This window comes from Bactrocera tryoni, chromosome 4, assembly GCF_016617805.1.
Source record: "Bactrocera tryoni isolate S06 chromosome 4, CSIRO_BtryS06_freeze2, whole genome shotgun sequence".
Taxonomy (NCBI): Eukaryota; Metazoa; Arthropoda; class Insecta; order Diptera; family Tephritidae; genus Bactrocera; species Bactrocera tryoni.
Window position 1 is genome coordinate 39218367 of NC_052502.1, and position 26959 is coordinate 39245325.

General features: G+C 34.8%; 1 protein-coding gene across 1 annotated transcript; it reads right to left on the reverse strand.

Annotated features, from left to right (window-relative positions):
- Positions 1-3260: 3260 nt before the first annotated feature.
- Positions 3261-23791, reverse strand: LOC120774501 (small conductance calcium-activated potassium channel protein-like). The gene is made up of 5 exons (XM_040104180.1): positions 23596-23791; positions 23090-23212; positions 6241-7224; positions 3527-3628; positions 3261-3472 (listed from the first exon to the last, which is right to left on the reverse strand). Exons 3-5 carry the CDS (start codon positions 7222-7224, stop codon positions 3422-3424), a joined length of 1137 nt encoding a protein of 378 aa, XP_039960114.1. The 5' UTR covers positions 23090-23212; positions 23596-23791; the 3' UTR covers positions 3261-3421.
- Positions 23792-26959: the final 3168 nt, after the last annotated feature.

A 26959-nucleotide genomic window follows, 5' to 3' on the forward strand; every position in this document is an offset into this window, starting at 1 on the left:
AACTTAAGTAAAAATTAAGAACTTGTTACACATGTTTCTTCTTAAAAAAGTAATGTGGTCGTAGATGCGCGTAACCAGACCACTACTACGCCCACAAAACGCCATTAAACGAAAACTTATAAGTGCCATAATTAAGCACTCAAATAAAGCATAGAACTATAATTTTCCACAGGGGATCGTGGACCACTAAAGCTACAATAGCCAAATTCAATCAGGATAAATTCTTTAAACACCTCTACCGACACTGTAAATATGGTTGAAATCGAAAGATAACCCCGTCCCATATAATGGTACTGTTAAAAACTACTGAAAGCTATAATCAAAAAAGGATAAATCAATAACTAAATATGACAGAGACACAACATTTTACACTCGAGATGGTATGAGGGGGCTTTATGAGAGCTGGCGTAAACATTGGACGATGGGCGTGACGCCGCCAACTTTTAAGTAAAATCACATATCTCGGGACCCGACCCACCCAACCCACCTATTTCGTTTAAATTTGGTACGTGACATTCCTCTCTTGTCACAGTGTGAAATTGAGCGAATTTGGCTACATTTTTTATAGCACAATTTTAAATTCCACTTGATTCTTTCACCTTTCAGTACATAAATCAACTCCTATATTTTCCTGAAGAAATTTCTCGAACTTAGTTTCTTACAAGTTGCGAGAATATGAAATGTTCGGTTACACCCTAACTTAGCCCTTCCTTACTTATTATGGTTAGTTTTAATCAAACCTATAAAATGATGAAATGTAACTTGAGTAAAACTTAAGATATATTGATGCATATCACGTTAAGAATTAAATCAGAGAACGTTTATCATATATGATAATATAATATTAATAAATTTCCCGTTCTGCATGATACAGAATACTCTCATTGGAGCCGGTGTCCAAATTGGGAAATGGGCGTGACATCGGCCACCTTTAGGTGAAATCCGATATATCTCATAATCCTATTTAACCGACTTCAATTTATTTTTGCGAATAATATTACTTTAATAATATTACATCTTATGAATGGTTAAGGATTGTGGATGTGACAAAAGTCCTATTCCACCCATCTACAATACCAACCTTCTTTTAATACCAAAAGAACACGTAAACCAGTTGCAGTTCACTTAGACGCTTTGCTTAATACTTATCGTTAATATTATCAACACTTAAGTCGACATGATCAACTGAAATTAAGGGAGCGCATGCATTTATAACAGTCGGTTTTACCACCGAATCATGCTAAATAAGTTCAATATATCTCCTTCACCAAACGCTATACACTGCTAAATACAAATATACATATTTATTATCGGTGCACATTATTGTCTCAAAACTCTTAATTAATGAAATATGTAGCAAATTTAGTCAATCGATGCCATAAGTAAGAGTACTGTACTAAAGTAAAAATTCTTAATTATATGCTTGGATTATTCTTTTAAATTTTAATCCGGGATCATAAAAGAAACCAATTTTAATTCAAAGGTTAATTCAATTATTTTTTATTGCATTATTTTCAACTCTCCGTGAATTTCACTATCACCAAGTTGATTTATTATGTACTATATTAATCAAAGGTAAAAACTCCTGTTGTTTTGCGCTATTTCCTTTGATTTGTTATAAAACGGTTTTTTTATGACAACCGTTTTTCATTTCTCTAAGCACCCTGTCATAAAATACGGTATTAAAATTCATATACACAGAATTCGAATTCGAGCACCAAACCAGAGAAGTGCATTTAAGTGTATCACGCGCCATCTGTTGTTCACTAGATACAACAAACACATGAAAAATATTAAAATTGAACTTAAGTAGAGTTTTCTATTAACCAAGTAGAGTTTCAATTGAATTGAAACATTTTGTTTCAACTGCATTTCAAATATAGATATGTATATCAAATAATACTGTATGCACGTATTGCTGCCTTTCTTCCAAAACTATACAGAAATATTTTTATACTCCTGCAATCAGTTGCTACAGAGTATTATAGTTTTGTTCACCAAACGGTTATACGTATGACCTAAAACTAATCGAGATAGATGTTGGGTTATGATCAGGCCATTAACCGAAAACCTATAAAAAGCCATGACTAAGCACCAAATTAAGATATACTTGTAAAACTCAAATTTGACACAGCGGATCGCAGTAGACAGGGGTACCTGTAGGAAAAAAATTTAAAACGAGGGCATGGTCCCGCCCTCTAATAAGTTTAATATACATATATGCTAAACCACTACAGCTACAACAATCGAATTCGCTCAGCACGAATACTACTACCTATAGTGTGAATATGGACGAAATCGGATGAAAACCCCGTTTACTCTCCATATAACGCTACTGTTCAAAACTACTAAAAGCGCGATAAATCAATAACTAAATGCACCATAGACTCAAAATAGTATAACAAGGCTTTATAGGGAGCGGGTTAAAAATTGAACAATGAGCGTGGCACCGCCTACGTTTTAGTGAAATCCCATATCTCGGAACCCAACCAACCGATTTCGACAAAATTTGGTATGTAGTATTTCTTTCGCATTTCTATGACACGTTGTAAAAACGCGAAATCGAACTACAACCCCGCCTAATTCTCATATAACACGATTTTGAATTCCACTAAATTCTTTTACTTTCCAGTACACAATTCAAGCAACAATTAATATAACGGGATAAAACTCTGCGCGAATAATGCCTTTAGTGTACGTCACCTTTTGACCAAAAATTGTTTAAATCCAACAAAAACTGTTCAAGCCCATAGGTACCGAATATTTGGATCCCAGTACCTATAGTTGACTTTTGATCGAAAATGTCGGTCAATGTGTAATATATATAATTGAAATTAAAGGATAATCCTTCCCTGATAATCCATACTATATGTATACTCGTTGCATGATTCAAACAGTGTTTACTATAATTTATGTAAGTAATTAATTTCGTTAGCTTAACTTACGGAAACTTTTGGTTGAATGATGCTTGTAAACAGGTTATGGCACCAATTTGTACATGGCATTCAAATAACATTTTCACTTCCCAGCATCCTGAAATGCATCGCGTTGATGCTTTTTAGTTTACTTTGGATGTTAGCATGCGGGTACAAATGCATACACACATATCTACGTATACAAGCAGGAAACGGTGTGGCAGTGAATGCATAGGAAATGCAAATAAAACGTGAACATTTAACTAACATACATACATATATTTAAGTGAGGAAGGCATATAAATGTAGCTACATATATAAAATTTATTATACATACGGTGGTTTCACAGAGATTTTTTTGGAATCTCCAATACTAATAAATGTTTACATTGATGTGCATACAAATGTATGTACGTTCACATTACTACACATGATATGTGTTTTTTGTACTCAAATTCATCTAAACTTGCTTTTTTTTTAAATAATTGTGTTTGAAAGTATTTAATCTAGCTTAACGGTGCATTTTGGAAAAGCAGGCATACATTGGGCTCCTCTAACTAAATGAAAAGTACTTGAAACGATTAGTTGAAATTTTAAATGTCGTTAAATACCATTTTAGAGCATTGGAGTGTCTCATTAGTTGCTTCTGTAAAAGCTCTTCTTAGGCGTAATTTTCGGCTCTCAGACAATGTTCGGGGCATTAGAAGAACACCCTAGAGAAAAAGGTTTCGTAAAACTTATGTATCTACTAATTATGTTCATATTAAATTCACATATGTATATGGTAAGGTTATGCGTATGTGCTGTTATGTCTATAAAAAAGAAAAAACTGTAAATATAATAATCTTAGCAAACTTTAATATGAATGAATGTTTTTATTTTCAGCATTATTCACATCAGTTTTATTTGGTTGTTAAGGAATTATCTCATAAATACCAAGTTGTCTATACTTTTCAAATATTTAACAAACGAAGCGCTCGTCATATTTGCATCAAAGCTTGTGGGTTGCCTTAATATGCACAACTAGCAGAGTAATATAGACGGGCGAATGGTTTTTTTTTTCTCAGAGCTCTGAAAAACTATGTTGGTAGACACCTCTAAGGAAGACTCTCCGATTATGAGCTCTTAATTGTACCGGGAAGGTCCTCCGCCTAATGGTTTTCAATTTTTTTTTTTATTGTCAGATAGAAGAATTTGTATCTCGCGTTTTGCTTCGTAAACCTAACCGTTTAAAATTAATTAACGGTTAAAGTTTTATTATTTCAACGAAAAAAAATATTAAAAATTCGAAAACTTCTAATTTTGTAGGAAATTTATTTTTTGTTTTTGCGTTGATTTTTGACGATGAATATCTCGGAAACGCTTAACCTAAAAGGAAAATTATACAGACCATTTTTGTAGAAAAGAAAATTTCCTAAAAGACTATGACCGTTTAAAATGATGTTTTTTTTCATTGAAATATAAAATTCAAAAGAAAAAAAATCTGTCTTAAAATAGCCAAACTTCAACCGTTAATATCTTTCAAACGGCTAAGTTTACGATAAAACCTGAGGAGACCATTTTCTAGAGCATTCAATTTCCTATAAAATTTATGAAATAAAATATTTTTCAAGTAGTTGGAAGCAAGATCCCCGCAAAATGAGAATACGGCTCTGTAAACTGACGCTGAGCATTACCTAAAGCTCCGTTAGGATCGGGAAGGAACTCCGCGAGGCGTTCCAAATAAGATTTCAGGCAAGTTAGTTCTACTTTCTCCAGGTTGGACAAGCAAGCGATGCAAATGGCGAGGGCAAGACAAAATAATTTCTGTTATTAAATAAACAGTCGTCGCACTCGCGACTTGGCGCTCACGCCACTTTTGACAGTTATTACTTCGAAGTTAAGTAATTTCGTCTATCTTAGAACCAGCATTAACACCAACTACAAAGTTAGCTTCAAAATCCAACACAAAATAACTCTTGTCAACAGGTGCTACTTCGGACTGAGTAGGCAATTGAGAAGTAAAGTGCTCTCTCGATGAACAAAGACCAAACTCTACAAGTCACTCTTCATCCCCGTATGCACAAAGTACAGAGGCATGGGCGATCACAATAGCTGGTTAGTAGGCGTTTCGAGAGAAAGATTCTGCGGAAGATGTATGGTTCTTTGCGCATTGACAAAGGTGAATACCGCAGTAGAAGGAACGATGAGCTGTACGAGATAAGTATATTGACGACATTGACATATGTAGTTCAGCCAATTAAGAGGCAGCGACTACTAGGTCAAAAACGGATGAAAACGCTTCAGCTCTGAGAGTATTCGACGCATTACCCGCTGGTGGAAGCAGATGAAGAGGAACCCCTTCACTCCGTTGGAAAAATCAGGTGGAGAAAGACCTGGCTACACTTGGAATCTCTAATTGGCGGCAAAGAGCGAAAAGGAAGAACGACTGGCGCACTGTTGTAAACTTGGCTATAACCGCGTAAGCGGTGTCTACGTCTATAAAGAAGAAGTTGGAAGTGATATTTGTAGCGTGTAAGAAAAAAAATCCGCAGGCGGAGCATATTCCCGTTACAATTAAAAGCTCATACTTAAGGAGTCTTTCTTAGAGGTGTCAATCAACCAATTTTTCAAAGTACACACCCTCATATAGATTGTAACGACAAATGATGAACTTTAAAAAAAAAATATTTTTTCAATATTGGCTTTGGCTTTAGGCTTATCTAGAAGTACAGAAATGCATAGTTGAAGAAAATCAATGAAATGGAGAGAGTTAATTTCAGGGCGAAAATATGCCAGGAGAGAAGAATGAATTTGAAAACAAACTAACTTACAAAAGTATAGTGTTTGTATAGAGTTTAAGGACAGCTATGTATGTACATGATAATTTCGATTTCATTAATTGTAAATTTATTTTACATTAAAAATAGCATACTTATACATATTTATTAAGAAGAACAAAAATACATTCGAATTATGTAAATATATAAAATCTTGGCACTTCTTATTTAAAAGGCACTGTTAGAATTGTTACTGACAGAATATATTATTCCCTTACTTCGTGTTTTAACCTTTTTAATGCATGAGTAGTGTTTAATGCGAAATAGGACATGCTTATATAATACATTTTACGAAACATTTAAGTTTACCATATATGATTTTTATGTACATATGTAAATACTCGTATATACAAATATATATAAATATGAATATGTAAATATGAACATGTATGGTAAATGAGTTTTATTCTTATGCATATTCCTTTGAAAGTACGAGTATGAACCCTAGCGTGCAAATGGTTATAGACTTAGATCCGTACTTACATAAATACAGCTCGTTTGATTACCTGTTTGAATGGTCGCATGCCGCCGTTAATGCGTAAGGAATCGGCAGCTATGCCTGCAATTCCATCGGTCGCACTATCTCGCAAAATCTTCAGTGACACGTTCGGAACTGTGTGCGAGTGACCGCAAGAGCTATGTGCGCCACAACAAATGGCTGTAGTACTGGACTCTGGCTGAGAGCTTTGACGGATTATGCGAGATCCATTCGTAGGCGACGAAGTAACTAAAAGAGACGGTGGTGCGTGTTGTTGCATCGCCGAACTGGAAATCGACAGGTTACCCTGTTGAAAGGCACTTTTGACGCTGTCTTTCGATGTTGAGCGATCCATGCCGGCACTAGCTGTAGTGGAGAGAGGCGTAGTTGATGCTCGTCGACTACAGTTACGGCAAGCGCGACAACGATTTTGAGCGCTTGTGGGAATACCACAAGAGAGATTCTGATATGATGATGTTCCCAAATTTGGATTACTTTGAGGATTAACATACTCTTGTGTCTGATACGTATTCAAATTCGTTATTGATATGGTTGGTTGAGAAATTTGTTGTTGAAGTTGCGATCGCGAATTCGATTGTTGTACTGGTTGCTGTTTTAAATGGTTCGACTCCAATTTTTTGTGGGTCGCTTGTTGTTTATTTGGATTATCTTCATGTACCTCAATATCAGGTACTACTCCCGGTCGTAGTCCCTGTTCGATGTCATCATCTCCCCCAACACCGCGTACGCTTTCCTCTGATCCAAGACGAGTTTGTTGGGATAGCTGAGGACTCGTAAGATAAGTGGAAGTACGATCTTGGCGTATTAACGTTGGCTTGCCGGTCGAGGAAGAAGACATGCTCGTCGTTGTTGGTCCATTTACTGAGCTCATTTTTATATGTCGTAATACGGAGGACTTACATTTTGGCGTATTGGATACAAGCAATGAATCAGTTTCTTCAGAGCTGACATAACCTGAATTTGTGCTTTCGGCTAGCTTTTGAATGGACATCTGTAAATTAACAAAAGCATAAAATAAATGAAATTTCAAACAAGGAGTTTAAGATTTTTCCACAAGTGTTGACAAAATATACATATATAATTCGTTCCGACCTTCTATTTGAAATTTAGACCTTCTTTAGTACAAGTAATATGTACACCACACGATTATCTCAAAATTATATTTTTAAAAAAGTACCCTTGCGGTGAGATTATATTTTTACTTTAAGCAGTAATCCATGTCAAATTTCGTGAAGATACCACGTCACATGCGAAAGTTTTCCATACAAGCCCTTGATTCCGATCGTTCGGTTTCTATGACAGTTATATGTTATAGTGGTCCGATATCGGCAGTTCCGACAAATAAGCAGCTTCTTGAAGAGAAAATGACGTTTGCAAAATTTCAAAATGATATGTTAAAAACTGAGGGACTAGTTCTTATATATACAGATAAACGGACAGACGGACAGACAGACAGACGGACATGGCTAAATCGACTCAGCTCAACATACTGATCATTTATATATGTATACACTTTATATAGTCTCCGACGTTTCCTTCTGGGTGTTACAAACTTCGTGGCAAACTTAATATACCCTGTTCGGGGTATAACAACTTAAGCCCAGAAAAAATTACAATTTCGCGACATGAGTATTCTAGAGAAAAATCCAGAGAAAACGATTTGGATATGGGTATTACCGCCTCGGGTAGCTCACTGGCTCTACACAACAGTTTTAAGGCCCATTTATATCCAATAACACGGATTTTCGAAATCCTTTTTAATTGAATATAAATTCGGTCCCAAATATTGTTTTCCCTTCCAGAGAAAAGTGGGAAAGAGCGCTTTGAAATCACAAATTTTTTTATTAGGTATTATTTATTAATATTTTGGGTTTCGTCATAGTGATATCCCAGGACATAGTGTTATTCCTGGTAACCGTGAGGCAAATGAACTAGCCAGAACCGCCAATACTATACAATCAGACTCCGGAAAATAGAGAATTTAAAAATGAATGTTTGTCTGTATATCCTTCATAAAATCGTAAAGTATGTATTTGATCATGTGACGGCCTTTTGTAAAGTTGTTATGCATAAGCCAAAGAAAGTTTCAGAATTGGTACGATCAACTCACAAAAAAAATTACTCAAGTTTAATTAAATATTTGTGCAATGTCTTTTCTTCAAATTTATTTTACTCGTTGTTGTAGCAACAGACATAGGTGACAGCTAGATTAGCATACAGTAAGTTAAGAGATCCGAATTTGGAGTTTGACTGTAGAGAAGCAGCTCATAACAGATGATACCCTGCCAATGCCACCAAACACATAGAAAAACCTTCTTGGCCGTCAATCCCTATTAGGTAGTAATTGACTTGCTTTTCAACCGGAGTTACTACTTGGCTTCAGAAATTAATCGATTTTGTTATGATTTAGTAGCGATTTGCAGACGGAAATTCCGTCCTTAAGACTTTTTGCGTTCACTAGTGTTACATCTCTTCGTTAATCAAAACAAAATTGCGCGCGATTGACTTTTACAGTATCAGGTTCATAAACACCATTCACATTTTCAATACCCTGGCTCTCATTTTCGCCCTTATCGAAGAAAAACTGTTAAATGTGACATATTTTCTCTTTGCTGGTGTGCATCGTGTGGCGCGTGTACAGACATTACTGAGTCACACAATAAAAAAACTGTCTGAAAATTTTTCTAATATGAAATCTTATCTCTAGACCTATAATATAAGGTAGACGCTTCATGTTGTTATTTTATTAGCAAAGGTCGTTGATTTTATTGTCTATTTTTCGTATAATGATGTTGTTGACAGTTAAATTTAACGCAAAGTTTTCCATCCGATTGAGTGCTGAAAGAGTTTCTTCATTTCGCATGCGCACTTGTGCTTAAAAAGTATATACAGCATGAACTCTGTAAAAGCAAATGGCAAAAATTTGGGTAGAATGTTTATTGAGGTTGTCGTCCGTTCAAATCAGGTAAATGATTTCAATTTGTCCTTTGTTCACTCCACACTTTCAAAAATAAGTATAATATTATATAGTTACAGTATTTAACATAATTATCTTAAAAAACTTAAAACATTTTTATTACAAATTCGGATACCCGAAGCGCAAATTGAAATCGTTGACTTGATTTTCTAGTTAAGAATCTAGTTTGTCGATTACAGTTTGTGTTCGTAAACACTTACTTTTTGAAAAATTGTTATTGTTTGGCTGTAACCGAAAGATTGAAATTGTCGAGTGTTGCTTTTACCGAAGACGTACTGTACACATGTGCATGCAATACATACTTGTGTGTGTATATGTAGGTATATTGTTTCGCACACAGGCATATATTTTAATGGCGGTCATAGCGATGAAAGAAACGTTTGCTTATACACAAATAATTTAATTTTAATTGCTTTATATGCATACACACTTCCATGCTTAGTATACATATACATATGTATATACGCACAACTTTCCTCTGACGATGCTCTCCGTATCCATATAAGCCTGCTCACGTTTGCCTTCTATGCACCAGCTCTTAAGAGTACTTGGCAACATAGTCTACTCAAAAGCAATGGGGCTGAAAATTTTACGTTAATTAAAATTGAGGAAAAGTGAATTGGCGTATGTACACACACATAAACATATACTATATCTGTAAGTGAATAAGAAAACAGCGTTAATGGGCTAAATACGTCATTTAGCATGATGATAATTTGCATTAGGAAGTATGCATATGTATATATGCGTGTGTGTACGTATTATATATGTACATATATAATTTAATATATCGGAAAAATGGTAAAAAATCAAAGAGTGAAACGGCAATCATTACATTATAAAATTAGGTTTCGATCACGACCTGGACGACCGAATTAATAATATAAATTGAAATAATTTTTAAGGACTAGGAATGGTTTATCTCGATTTCCAGCGAAACTACGGGTCCTATAGAAATAAATTATGTATATGCAAAGTTGTAGGTATGAAAAGATTTATAACTTCTACATATAGATTTTTAACCTCAAAACTTATGTGTAAACATTCACACAACCAAATTTTTGTGTTTCGTATTTTTATCTTGTATTTTTTATTTTAAATATTTATTATTTAATATCAAGCTTTTTTTTAAATAGTCAGTAGGCTTTAGGTTCATGGAAGTGCATTCTTTCTGATGGTGTAAAAATGACCAATAAATAAAATTTAAAGTCAAGCGGCTATTTTAAAAACATTATATTAGGACTATGTTGATTAGGTAAAATATGGAGTCGGTGTTCACTATTTTTGACAAGCTCCTTGCATACAGCTGCAAAACAAACCATTCGTTTTCGGAAAAGGCAAATAAACAACTGATGCGATGAAGAGTGCCGTATCGCAGTGAAGAGAAAACAACTGAAAGGTGATGCTCGAAAATCCTACGAAAAGCTGTGGCGACTAACAAAAGGTTTCAAGACCGGAGCATAGTATTCTTGTAGAACCCCCAGAGGTGATCTGATAACTGATGCCTAGACTCTACTGAAATCATCGAGGGAACACTTCTCCAGGCTGCTGAATTGCAGTGAAAGCGTAACACCACGAGATAGTGAACCCAATTTCCCAACAGATAATGATTTGGAAGTCGTGTCATTGCCCGACCATGAAGACGTTGAAGGATAGCAATTACACGTCCGAAGATCAACAAAGCGACGGGGGCTGATATATTGCGGGCGAACTATACAAGTAAAGAACTGATAAGGAGAACCGTGAAAAAGGGTCGACACACACCACCTCTTCATCGATTTCAAAGCTATATGCCGGTTTTGGCAGCATGAAAAGGAGATGCCTTTATTTCACTATTTCCGAATTTTGTATCCCCATATAACTAATACGGCTTTGTAAAATAACTTTGAGCAATACCAAAAGATCCGTCAGGGATGGATCTCTCCTTGCCGTTCTGTACCAAACGAGGTTTCAGACAAGGCGACCTCCTATCGTGCGACTTGTTCCATCTACTCCTGGAGAAAATAATTCGATTTGCAGAGCTGAATCGAGAAGGCACAATGTGTACAGCTGCCGTCGTACGCCAATAATATCGATGTCATTGGTCTGGTAATGAACGAGAGCAAGACAAAATATCTCTTTTCATCAAACAAGCATTCGTCACACACGCGACTTGGCTCCCACGTCACTATTGGTAATCATAACTTCGAAGTCGTAGATAATAACAGAATAACTTTTTCCAGCATGTGCTACTTCGGATTGTGTAGGCTATTGAGAAATAAAGTCCTCTCTCGACGAAAAAAGACCAAACTCTACAAGTCACTCATCATTCCCGTCCTGACACCTCATGAGTCGACGTTAAGAGTTTGAGAGGAAGGTTCTGCGGAAGATGATCTTTTGCGCATTGGCAACAGCGAATATCATATTCGATGGAACGTACGATGAGCTGTCCGATTTATACGACGACATTGACATCGTTCAGCATACTAACAGACAGCGGCTACGCTGGCTAGATCATGTCGTCCGGATGGACGAAAACACTCCTGCTCTGAAAACATTCGACGCAGTACCCGCCGGGGGAAGCAGAGGAAGGCCTATACTCTGTTGGAAAGATCAGGTTGAGAAAAAAGAAAAGTTGAGAATTGCAAAAGGAAGAAACGACTGGCGGTGTCTACGCCAGTAAAGAAGAAGAAGATCAAGGTTATGAGACGAGTTGAAAGCTAAGTGACTGTGTGTCCGTCCGTCCGTGCAAGCTGTAACTTGAATAAAAATTGAAATAACCTAATGAAATTTGGTATACATGTTCTTTGACAACAAAAGGGACGAGTCTGTAGATGGGCTTAATCGGACCAAAACGGCATTAAAGGAAAACATATAAAGTGCTACAATGGCGGCGTAGCCCCGCCTTGTAGTAGGTTTAATGTATATACTCTATCAAACCTCTCAAGCCAAAATAACCAAATTCGCCTGAGCCATATAGTTAGTATAAACATTTTCGAACTTTCGGGCATATATTGGCAAATATTACAGAGCGTATCTTACTCATAACAGTGTACCTTTGTGCTTAAAATAGATCAAATTAGCCGAAAACTTGACCTAGCCCCCGTATAACTAATATCTGGATTTTCGAACATCCGGCTGACTCTACTTCATATGATCTTTGTATGTGAGGTAGTTAATGAAACCCAGGGACAATTTTTTAGTATGTGACATGTTAATAGTATACCTATGTTACTAGCAAAAATAGATAAAATCGAGTTAATACTACCCTCTACTCTCATATATTGCATATAGTGATTTTCGTTTATCTAACAAATCTTTTGCAGAATACAAAATTGCTTGGATCCCAATCCTCTGGTTGACGTTGTACACCTTAAGACATTTCCCTGGCTTTTATTCCTGCAAGATGCAAGAGTATAAAATGTTCGGTTGCTCTCGAACTTAGCCCTTCTTTACTTTATTTTTTTTTTTTAATTTATTGCAATTTATAGGTTTTCGATTAACGGCGTTTTGCGGGAGTGGCAGCGGTCCAATTACACACATATGTAAGTTACATCTTGCTGGGATGGAGAGGCAGACAGATTTCAACTCGTCTCGTCAGCTGATCTTTTATATATATATAACCCTATATCTTTCGCGATTGGTTTTAGGTGTTACATACAACCGTTAGGTAAACAAAACTATAGTACTATATATACAAAATAATAATACAAATTGCGTATAAATGTGCAATAAATAAATAAACATATTTATTATGGTATTGTGAGCTGTCAGGAAAACAAATTTTGAGAAGATATAATCACAGAGTTTGGTTAAATTCAAGAACATACATATAATGTCGCGCACGATTCCTGCTACAAAAACTAACCGTTATAAATATTTTAATCAATGCCTCTCATTTATTTTCTTATTGTATAGGAAATTTTTAAATATTTAATAATTAATTATTTTCAAAAATTATGGATCGAAAATGATCTAAATCTATTAGAAAATTTTTCATTGCGGTCTGAAGGATTTAATGGACTGCTTCAATTCAGTCAGATTTCTGGTTTTTGTTTTGTATACCTCTTGCTTAACATAACCCCATCAAAAAGGTCTGGTGCAGTGAGGTAAGGAGGCCAGCGGAAAATGGAATTTCTTGATATTAATTTGTTTTGTATCTGGAACTAAACGCTATTAAAAGGGTAGTCTTCGGCGCAGTCCTGACTAAAACAACTCATTCAACATATTTAAATAACGGTGCTCATTGAAAGTTCCTGTGAGACTCGTTCTGAGTGAAGTTCCGTCTCGAGGATTATTTCTGGATTTGATTAACTCCATATATGTCAATTTTGCTCCGTTTAGATGAAAATCGGTCTCATCAGACATAAACGGGAAATTTATTAAGTTAAAGTCTTCTCTGTTCCACCGGCTAGTTATTTGAACTTTGTACGGAAGCTGGTTTAAGTCTGAATTCCCTTTGGACGGAAATGATGAACTGCGAAGCATGATGCTGTTGCAGTTGCTGGAGTATAAAATATAAATCTAACCATCCTTAAAATTTTTCTGTGCACAGGTGTTCCTTTTCACAGCGATTTGCTGTATCCAATAACAATTTTGTATTTTAATTATCAGCTTAGTTATAGCACTTGACAAATTTTCTTTTAATGGAGTTTTTGGCGGTGGCAATGGTTCGATTCCGCCCACCTTTCAGAGTAAAGTAACACATGTACTAAGTTCTCAATTTTTATTCTAGGGCGAACAAACAGTCACAGGTTGTGTAAATTGTTTTCCCCAATAAAAAAAAAAATGCAACATAAATAAAGTCCAATTAAATGAATGACAATCAATGTGTGTCTGTATTTTTGCTTCTGTTAGTATAATATTTGATATTTTTTTATAAAAGTCGCTGTGGCACAAAAATTAATTCGACAAGATAAAAAAGGTGAAAAATTCTGACCATTTTCAGATTTCCAATTAATGTATCTTATAAGATTTTAGACATGCATACATATGTATGTATATATGGAATACTGTGTTGAATGGACCATTTTTGCGCAGTAGTACATGCGAGTACCATATACATATATTTTAAGAGCATAAATATGTATATCTCTATCTATAAATAATATAGACTATTTTACCGCACAGACAATAGCTGTGTTGCCGTCACTTATGGCCGGCTGCAAACGAGCCACAGATTCATTTTTCAGAAAAACCGAGACGATTCGGCCCGGAAATTGATGATTGCTAATAATTATATTATAAATATGTACATATATATATAAATAGACGTATTCGAAAAACTTATAAACATATTGCACTTACATATATGGCATGAAAGAATGGTTTTAGTGTAAAATATCAATTTGTTTGCAGAAAATTGGTCGATGTTTCCATGCCGACAAATTTTAGGAAATTGACCAACCTAGAGTCACACCTAGAGAAAACTCGATAAAATGCTTTTTATTTGTGTTTTTTTCTCAGCACTACATTTTTTAAATTGGCTGCAAAAAAAATCATCGAATCACTGCGATTTTTGTCCACATATTTTGTACATACTATTTGGTTAGGGGTTTCACATAGTCTCATAAAGTTATAAGTTATAGTGATCCGAAAACATAGCGTTCAGTGTTGTATTTGCCCAAACTTATTTTAGTATGCAATGCAACAACAATTTTTTTAAACTAGTGTAAAAATTTATGATTTTATGATTTTACGATGCTTTATGACACGTTGTGAGTACCCCAGGCATATATTTGTCCTCTAAAATGACCATCCAGTTTTTCAATTCTATGAAAAACGTAATTTTGGTTCACCAAAAATCACCTAATTTCTAAGGTTGAGAGACGAAGTGCATTTCTAATCTGGCAATATTTGAACTGATTGAAACCAGCTACGGAGTGAACAGTGACTAAGCGATCCTACCTCTCCTAAACAATGGTGTTGCGCGAGCATTGGTTGGTTTTCAGCTAAGAGGATTATAATAAACCCATCACAGATCAATCTACAAAATAGCCGCGGCTGAGCTGAGCGTTGTTCCTGCGCAGGAGACATAGACCTACAAAGGTCAGGTAAGAGTAAATAAAAAGTGAATTCAGCTGTGAGAACCCTAGAATATGTATTATATAAACAAGGGTTTGTACTACATTTTATAAATAGAGATCTAGTGGCAATACAATCAACCGCTAAGAAGGAAGGAAGACTAGTATTAGAGATAACAATAGGAAACACCTGTCCTAAGAACATGATCTGTCATTGGATGGTTTCTTCTGGACCATCAATGTCAGTTCAAATTCTCCTTAGGGCTATCAACCGATATCGGTAAAGCCGTTATAAATTCTAGTACATCGACTGAGCACACAATTGAATGCTGCCTGACTTAAAATCTGAACATAAAAGAATTGATCAATAAAGCGAGAAACTTCTCAAAACTGGCAGAGAAAGTAGACAACCTAAATAATAACATAATTGAAGCGTTTCACTCTAGCTCAGTTATGGATTACCGCCTAGGCTAGTGCCTAGGGCGGCACTATTTAAAGTAGCCAAATACCAAAAAAGTATACACAAAGTTCATTCTTGAATTAATAATTTTTTTATTCGAATCTATTGAAAATTTACTACAAACTATAATATAATTTATTTCTTCATTGACTTTTTAATTATTTTTAATTATGTACTAATAATCAATTGAAAACCAATTGATTTTGTATTCATTAAAGGATATTGAATATGTAGTTTTATGAAAATAAAAAGCCGACAATAACTAATAAACAAAACAAAACATGCGAACGAATAAAAAGTCCATTAGAAAACGTCTGTGGACAAGGTAAACATGTTAACTCGAAGAAAATTGTTTTTCTTCTGAATTATTCATAAAAAATAAAAACAACTCAAAAACTTTCAAAAAAAAGAAATTTTTTTTTTTGAATTTTCTGTTCCCTTATACCCTTAGAATTAATAACCCACTTTACCATTGGAAGGTTTCGAAAAAGGCCCAAAAATAATAATACCGCTTCGGAGCGCTCGGAGTGAACATCCCAAACTTTAAACGCGTTTTTCTCAAAACACACTTTTTTAAACTGGCGGACATGATTCCGGTCGAACTACTCAACCGATTTGCTAATTTTCTTTTAATGTTCACAAAACGCCTGGCTATCGTTCCTATTTTATTGACAATGTTATCACAAAATTTATGTAAAAAAACATGGGGAAAAATTAAAAAAACAAAAACGTTAATTACTTTTTTATTTATCAAAATTTTTTCATGATTCTAGTAGAAACAATAACCGTTCACGTACTTTTTAAGAATAAATTGGGTTTTTGTGCTTCAGATGATCCAAACATGAGAAAACAGGTCTGCCAGTGAAAAAACGCATCTCATTCACCCAGCCATTTCTTCAACAGATGTCCTCAAAAAGCCTCCGAAAAAATTTGTTTATACACTCCACGAAATACCCCATGATATGTGAAAAAAACTTCTATTGTAGAATAAAAATTTCTATGAAAAAAATGTCAAAAAAATAGGCCACATTACCCGAATGACCCCTTAAAGTTTCCGCTAGGGCTTTAGGCAGGGAATAGACAAGCCATTCCTCGGGCAACTCATCTTTTGAGATCTTCCAGTAAATCTCATAGATGCTAAGTATTTAAGATTCAAATCTTGATTCTTCTTGCGCAATCCTATTGCAGCACAGGGGACGTATTGGTCGAGAAGGGAGCATCAAGGAGCACCCGAAGTGTAACTTCACTGGTTAAGGCCCACTTCCCATTTGCGTCCTTAAGGTAACCCACGGGACGGGGTTATTTGCAAGGATACGCTTAAACCTAGAGGACTCACGACCATCCTCCATTTTCTCCGAGAAGCTTTTTCATGAAGTCCTCTTTGCCTTTCTTATCTCGAACTTATATATTGCAAGTCCCGCTTTATATAACGTCCAATCGTCAATTGACTTACTCGGATCCTTGTTGAATAACACTGTGGAACATTTTTAGGATTATTGTCTGGGGGGTGAGAAATTCCAAGTCAGGGTGATGGTACTAGGTCAGTATAGTAAAACCCTCAAAGGGTTTGGCGTTCGTATGTGTCAGTTTTTTTATGACCTTTTAAATTTTTTTTTATGGTACACATCCCACTGTTTATTTCTAAGATTTCTATAAGACTTTCTGAGATCAGAGGTGCGATTGCGTTCGAGGTCAGACTGAGGTTAAAAACTTCCTCCCTGCTTGCAGTCCCGAATGTATGAGAATTTCCCCTATTACAAATGAACAAGTTTTCCCTTACAGTCTGTTATTAATATCCGAGCTAATGGCTAAGTAAGCAAGCATTTTTAGAAATACTCATCGAAATCATACATAATTTAGGAATATTGGTAGCAAGTCTTAGGTTTTTCGCTGAATCTTCGTATCAACGCTCAGTTGGAAATGATACCGATAATCTTCTTCTTCTTCTTAATTGGCGTAGACACCGCTTACCGATATTACTCTTAGTTAAAGGGCGGTATCAGAAATCATGAAGTGGATTCTAGAAAAAAAACTTTATTTGTGCGAAAATTCGGAATCGTACGATTGAATAAGATGCATTTATGGAAGTCATATAGCTCTGGTAAAAACATTTGTGTACGAAGATATTTTCTTTTTAAGAAAAGGGGGTTTTAACATAATTTCGATGATTTTATGAATGAACTTTTGTTGTATTTGTAAACCTCAATTTTACAATATCTTTACTACCTTTGATTTCAGAATTGAGCGGTGCAAAACAATATTATCTTTCGCAGTATGAAACATGTAATCAAGAATCTTGGCTGCTGAGAGATTCTGGTTTTTCTATAGAACCATTCTTACTTACTCATTTCAATAAACATTTTTGTAAATTTTTTATTTACATTTAGCAATGTAGCTGGTAGCTTCCACTTTTCTTCAACAGCCACTATTTCTACTTTTGTGAAACTCTGTTTCAAATTTGCATGTGATTCTCTAAACTAAACTAAAATAGCCCTTGCTTTGAAGTTTTGTTTTTCCCCCATAAAGTTTATTGAAAAACGTTCACATACTATATGTAAGTATGTATATAATAGATATGTATATGCAGAAGTTTAAGTATTTTTATATTATATTGTTGACTGGGCCATTTCGTGAGATAAGTAACACGTTCACCAAACTTGGTTTTCGTCCTATGGGAACCATATATTGTCCAAATCCATATCATCCATTTCGAGCCAAAATAATTCGGTTGTCATTGAGCGATATCGATTCCCATTCACAGTAACGGGCCGGAGTTGATCATCACGGAAGAAGTACGGCCCAATGACGCCCATAAATCGCACCAAACCGTAATTTTTTCGGGATACAATGGTGACTCATGGATTACGTGTGGATTGCTGCTAATTTCGATAGAAAATTTTAATAATTTCGACTCGTTCTTGATTGTGTATCTTTCCATGATAAAATGGCAAACTTAACTGAAGAGAAATGTCAGAAGAGCGAGGAAAAATATAGCGTTGTTTGCTGTTCCTATCGGTCTACTTTTGTAGTGTCCCTATTGAAAAACCCCCCGTTAGCTATATTGTAATGAATATTACATAAACATTAAATATAAAATATTATTTGAAACCGCTATAGATCGATTTCCAGAACATGGAAATGAAATTGTAAAAATATTGCCCCAAAATGATTTTCAGAACATGCCTGGATAATTTCTCTCTGACATTACATCTGTTATACGTACAAAAAATAAATTACAATCTATATGTATAGAACATTAAGACATCCAATGTACCGCATATGTATTTATATACATAAGTAAAATAAGACATAAAATTAATAATTTGATGTAAAATGTCCACCAATATGAACCTACCTATGTGTATATGAATGTTCATATATAGAGTATACATATTTCATATACCTTTACAAATATGTGTATTAATTATAAATAAAATAATTTATTTTCTCAGGTATATACAAGGTCCGTTCCAAAGTAAACAGGACTTTAAAAACAACAGAACAAATGGTGTTTTCGGCAAAATCAATTTATTTTATTCAAAATAGTCTCCTTCTGCTTCAACACAGCTTTCTGCACGGTTCAAAAGCATGTCGAACGAGTGTTTTAGCTCGTTGGCCGGTATGGCCGCCAGTATGCCGGTGCAAGCCTTTGAATGGCCTCTACGTCTACATAACGCTTTCCTTTCATGGGCAAATGCATTTTTCCGAAAAGGAAGAAGTCGCACGCTGCCATATCAGGTGAATACGGGGAGTGGTTAATGGTTAAAATGAGATTTTTGGTCAAATAATTGGTCACAAGCGTCGATCGAATGTTGGATTCTTAGCAATTTTTGGTCGTCATTCAATTTTTGCGGAACAAACCGTGCACATACCTTTCGTAAGCCCAAATGTTCGGTCAAAATGTGATAAATCGATGTTTTGGAAATGCTCCATTCCATTTCCATGAATTTCAATGATGATTTGGCTGATTTTTGATAAATTTACGCAGAGTTTCGATGGAGTTTCCGGTGATCACGGATTTTGATTGGCCCACATGTTGATCGTCATTTATGTCCTCACGACCACTTTGAAAACGTTGAAACCACTCGTGCACTCTGCTACGGGATAGGCAATCATCGCCATGAACTTGTTTCATCAATTGAATCATTTCGGTAAAAGTTTTACCAATTTTAAAACAAAATTTAATGTTGGCTCTTTGTTAGAAGCTCATTTTCGCATCAATAACACAAACATACTGACACTTAAAACGCAATCACTTCACTTCAAATCAATGAAATGTCATGAAATTCTCACTGGACCATCGTTAAAGATAGCAGATTCTAACGCATATATATAGATGGCGCCACCAGGGGGCGCTAGATACAAAAAGTCCTGTTTACTTTGGAACGCTCCTTACGTATGTACTATGTATAACTATGTATTCCTTCATATGCATTCTATTACGATAAAATGAGCTTTCGGCTTCGAAATATAAAGAAGAAATACAGATTTCAGTGCTTACATGCGCATAGCTGTTTCCAACCTAAATAAATAATTAGGACATTTCTATCTTCAATAGCTTAAATATTTATAAATTTTGATGATAACTTTGGAAGCAAGGTATTCGTAAAATATGTTCAACCTTCGGCATTTGGAGAAAATCGTTAATTTTGGTTTGCGTGTTACAAGGCCTATGACACCGTATTGTCAACATGCCAGCTATTAAATGTCACCTGCAGCAGTTCATGATTTGTGATCAAATAGGTAAGCCACAAAGCCAAGAGAAGAACGTCATACACGTATTTACATACATACATATATAAATAATACCACATTCATGTATGTATTATGACCCTTAGGAATTGTTTAAACATATGTTCGAAATGTTGATATACAGTTTAACAAACATTCTATATACTTATAAGCGGTGAGTAGAAATATTTATAGAAATACGAATATATGGGTATACATATGTATTAATGTATATGTATTGGTTAAAATTCTATGAACATATACATATACATGCATATGGTATGTAAGTAAAACAGGAGTGCCTTCAGGGGTTGAGAAAGAAAAATTAACTGCAGTCGCGCGGTAGTCAATAAGGGCACATATGTACATACATACGTACTCGCATATCCATACATGCATACGACATATGAAGGTACATATATATTTGTATTTTATGCATATGACCAAACTGGTACACACCGTGCAGTAAAACACAAAACTAATCAGGAACTATATTAGTTTACATCCAAAATTAAACTAGTCTGAAAATTACTTTTGTAATTTAACAAAAACCAATTATTTTGTATATTTTGTACTTCTTTAAATTAGTAACCTCCAACCACAGTCGTTTATAACAAGTTGATTTGACTACAGGATACTTCATAAACAGAATTCATAGGAATTTACAGACACATACACCCTGAAATGAATACGTAGCCAACCTTAACGGAATTGCTATAGATCAATAAATCTTCTCATTTCTCCATATACTATATATACATACTTATGTACATAGGTATCATCTAAAGCGTGTAGTGATTTAATTGGAAAGGCTTGTCGTCGAAAATTGCGATAAAATCGCTGAATTGGTCGAAAGAGACCGGCATAGTAGCAGCCGTAGCATCGGTCAAGAGCTGGGCATGAGTCATCAAAAATTCATCTAAATTTCAATAAAAAAAAATTCAATAAAAATACCGCAAGACTTTTTTGACAACCCATTACATATGTTCTTTTCTAAATGCGTTTAATTAGCGACTATCTGAAATACCCACTTGGCTGTAGTTTAGTGCAATTAATGTATATGTAATGATATTTTAATATTTTTATTGTAATTTATGTATATAAAAAAGTTAATTAATTTTTTATACACGAGTTTTTACTTTTCTATTTTAGGAACTAATATACAGTGAAATTCCTAATAACCGCGAACTCGCCGTCGCAGTGCTTTTGTCCGGTTAAGAGAGCTGACCATATATGAGGACCTGCCATGAACTAATAAATGCGTCTCAATGTCAACCAGGAGTGAATGATTGACAACTCTCCCATTAATTTCTGTTGAGCCACCACGAACAAGACGGCAGCAACGCTAGACAATTTGTTTCCTTTTATAATTTAACGTATTGTTCTTAAAAAAACTGTCTCAAGACGCCAGAATTTAATAAGGATTTAAAAAAGGGACACAATTGCCTTAGAAAATTTTATAAAATCCTGTCATTCTATCGGAGATAATTTTAACGAAATATTACCAAAATATTATCCGTGTCCGGTCATTGGAACGTACTCATGTCCGTATTGAAAATTAGATAAACTACTTTCGAACACAAACTTTGTCACATCAGATATTAAGCGTAATCAATCAATCTGTAATTGATATACCCAGCACTCAATACTATGGTAAACAACACATACATACATATGTATAGAAATATTCAAAATGTACGAGCTTTATCTTTAAGTTTAAACCATTTTTCCAACTTATTCAGACATTGCATTAAGTATTTTTACATATCTGTCTATATGCAAGTATGCAAATGGTTTTATTGTTCTGAAATGAGAGATATCCAAAATCAAGAAATAAACGAATATAACTGCAAACAAAATCTATCTCATGATAATCCTCATAATGTAAAAAAGCACATTTCGCTTAGTATATGGAAAAAAGACAGTCTGCTACTAGTTTAACTTATAGCTTATAACCAGCTGATTTAACTGCGGGGTACAAATACAAATCTATCATTGTATTGTAGACAAATTTGATGTGATGTCGGCGAACGATGGTCGTCATTCGTTGCAGGAATATCGTAAGTTGTACACGGCGTATGATACATACACATAAATCCCCACTGAGTTTGTGCACATAATTACATATATACTATATTTATAAGTGTACATGCACATGTGCACTTACATAGGAATGTATCCACATGCATCCATGTACACACACATACATATGTAGGTACATGGTGCTTTTATAAATTGTGTACTAAATATAGCAGCAGTCGCAGTACACATAAATACACCAAATACATATAAAGTATATAGTTTATGTATGTACATATGTATGTACTTTCATTTTTTGTACGTATGCACACAAAAGAATACGTTTTGTTGTACATACATACATATTTATTTGTCTATACGTACGTATGTACTTGGGACCGCGTTTAGGATGTGGTTCATGTACTTTAATTGCCTTTACATATATTCTTATGCATGTACATACATATGTATGTATGTATATCTAGACCAAATATACTTTTATGTACATACATATCTGTATGCAGAGTGCACTGCACTCGTGTCTCCACTATTTGAACTTAATCGATCAGAGACGCAGGATGACTTTACATACTACATATAGTAGAACGTACTATGTACATAGTATATATTAAATTCTTATAATAAACTCTTGCAATTAATAAATTACCTTTGTTTTCACAGATCCATAGGCAATATTGCAACTTCAAAATCATAAATACGGCTTTCGCATAAGCACACCATTATGACTTCAATAAATGCATATGTGTGTATGTATGTATTTAACATGTATCTAGATAAATTCATATATTTTGAAGTAAAAAATGTGCATATATTTAAAATATTCATCGGAGATATGTATGTACACATTTATATACCATATATACATATATGTATATATAAAGATATGCACCGCTTACAACTATTACTATAGGTCAGTGCAATGAAAACATTTAAATTCACTTAACACATACACACTGCATTGTTAAAATGTAGTATATGCTTACATTTGCTTTTATAAAACAATTCACTACGAAACTAAGTAAATATAAACAGTCATATGTACATCCGTATAACAAAATTTACGTTTGCATCCACGCATGCACACTTTTCAGCTTTTCTTCTTAATTTATTCATATTTTATTATAGTGAAATATTATTAGCACGTATTTGTACCGTTATCTTTCACTGGTGCTTATATTTTTCATATTAGATTCATATTCCTTAATTTTTTCAGTGTATTTAGGAGGCGTGGATACACTAGGGCACTAATATAGGGTATCGGAACGAACGCGGCGCTATTCTCTTATTCTCCACAGCTTATCAATACGATGTTTCCGTTTATGTTGTTTGTGCGATACTGAAAATTCAAAAACTTTACACCGTCGTTGTTGTTTGTTGCGTGAAAGTTCGTTACATTTCTGCTTCGTTCAGCATGCACTCGGCTAAACTTTGGCTTCTGTTGCCACGATTCGATTCGGCGACTGTCGTTGCTTCGCTCACCTTTTCGTGCTTTCAATTGACGGGTAGCTTACCAACTTTATTCCTGGTGTCGCTAATTATTTATTTTCCTCAGCATGCATAGTTATGTGCTTTTTGTTGAAGAAGAATGTCCGAATATTATTTACTCATTTTTAGTAATGTGTATATTCTGTTCACCTGGCAGTTATCTCAATCTCTATAGCCTAGACTCTTGTTTAAATTGAAAGGAACTTTATAGTGAGTTTATTAGCACATACATACATATGTACATAGTTACGTGTACATACTATCTATATGCATACATGTAAGTGTACATGTGGGTATGAATAAGCATGCATTTGTGAGCACTTGTTATACTTTCGGTTATTACAATTGCACATTTCTATAAATTCCTTTTTATGGAATTTCTTCTATGTAAGTATGTTTGGACGAGTATTTAGGTTAATCAACATTTCTCAAACTACCACCTCTATGTACATACATATGCTCACAAGCTAAATTACGCTTTATGGTGTTATTTCACCTGTGAATTTCAAAAAATCGATTTTTTATCGATTGTACCTATATTTTAGAATATTTTCTGAAGTTTTAAAATTCAACTGGCAAATACTTTCGGCGATATGATTGTATTTGTAAGAATCGCGTAACTTAGTGTAATCGGCACCTAACTTTTGACGCGTTTTTATCGATACGCTATTTCTGAGTGGGTGAGGACAATTTCTCCGCAATGGCTGAAACGATAAAATCAAGGTAGATCTTATATAGTCCTCGAGTGACGTAGAAAACACTGAGCTATGTAAGTGTTCTTCATGGTCTGAGCTTACAGACAGATTCTCTAAACTTTATGCTGAGAATGGGCTTCTGAGTGACACTCAAGAATACACAGATAATTAGTTAATACGTCACCACATTAAATTAGATTATGCAGCACAAATTAACCGCATGATGGCAAAGAAACCGGCAGGAAGTATTAGACAGTACACTCATGTCGAAAGAGTTGATAAATAAGCCGGCCCAATTAAGATTTATTGAGCAACACTACTTTAGGATAACCGTTACAATAATGTTTAACTGGAAGGGAGCGCAGACAGGACAGAACATTTCAGGAAATATAGGAAAATGAACTGTCAGTTGCACTTGCAAGAGCTTAAAAAATTCCTACGATTCCGACATTTCACTAGAGAACAGAGAGGGCCTGAACATCCTCACAGAGTGCTGCAGACGAGCATTGGAAGTAGCTTGTCCAATAACACATATGTACATACATATGTATGTATATTTGGGGGTCAGTAGGGTAATCTGGCCTGTTTTTTGACATTTTTTTCATAGAAATTTTTATTCTACAATAAAACTTTTTTCACATATAATGAGGTATGTATATCGTGGAGTGTATAAACAATTTTTTTCGGAATTTTTTTTATTTTATTTTGCCTGGGTGAATAGATGTGTTTTTTCACTGGCAGACCGGTTTTCTCATGTTTGGATCATCTGAAGCACAAAAACCCAATTTATTCTTAAAAAGTATGTGAATGGTTATCGTCCCTACTAGAATCATGAAAAAGTTTTGATAAATAAAAAGTAATTAACGTTTTTTTTTCAATTTTTCCCCATGTTTTTTTACATAAATTTTGTCATAACATTGTCAATAAAATATAAATAAAATAGGGACGATAGCCAGGCGTTTTGTGAACATTAAAAAAAATTAAGCAAATCGGTTGAGTAGTTCGACCGGAATCATGTCCGCCAGTTTAAAAAGGTGTGTGTTTGAGAAAAACCCGTTTAAAGTTTGAGGTGTGCACTCCGAGCGCTCCGAACGTCGGCGGTATTATTATTTTTCGGCCTTTTTCGAAACCTTCCAATGGTAAAGTGGGTTTCTACATTAATTCTAAGTGTATAAGGGAACAGAAAGTGTAAAAAAAACAAACAATTTCTTTGAAAAAATTACCCCACTGACCGCTTAAATTAAATAGGGAAATAAAAACGTGTGGGATCGATGTTGTACAAAATGATATCGAAACACATCAGGTCGCGCCTGATTCAAATTGACGTCGAAAGCGTTTGATCGCTGTATCGAAAAAAGTATAAACAAACGAATGAATAATTAAGCGCATGGAATGTTGAGTGCGATGATGCAGTCCTTTTGTTAATTACTGGTGTCCGCATGTGTGGTGTCCTCGTGCATGTTATTGTTGAATATGGAATGTAATTAAAATGTAGTAGGAGGTGTGGCAGTGTTGTGCGGTGAGGGGGGTCGAAGACTCATTTAGCCACATATAAATCTTTGTGTTAATAATAATAAAATAAATAGTTTTATAAAATACTAATAACGATTTATTAAGATATTGTTCATATTGAAAGCTTAATTTAGGATTATATCTCGCTGTACTCGTTTGGATACAGTGTACAGTAGGGCAGGTCGATTTAAAAATTGCCCATTACTCTATGAAAATCATATTCTAGGGATCAAAATAAGATACTTTGCCGAAGGAACCATACCTCTAAAACGAATTTTGATGTCCCCAATTGGGGTCGAACTTTGGGATAGGGGCAAATTTTGAAAAATCCCACTTTGACCCATTTAGAGTGCTCCAATCGAGTCCAAATGTATGACCGACCCCCACTAACTTTGGACGGCCGATCCACCCATGCCAGTGGCACACCCCCTGGAACTCCCCATACAATCATTTCAAAAAATCACAAGTAGTGTACACATACAATTGTGAAATAATTCATAAGCAAGATCTAATGGAGCCCAATCCAGTACAAATATTCGAAAACATATTTTACGTACAAGTCACAGTTCTTATATACAACAGTATACTATAAGCAAATCAAAACAACAGGCATACATTTCGAATTGACGCATTTGATATCAAAAAGTGCATAGCCATGTTGATAATCTCTGGATAGCATAAACTTCCGCGTGAGGCATTGTACTGCTGTTTGAACGATGATCCAGGTAGCCCAGTAGTTTCTACCGTTATGTTGAAGAACTGATTGCGTAAAATCAAAAGGAATATTTATCTTTTTGACAACAATATCGCTACTTAATGATAAA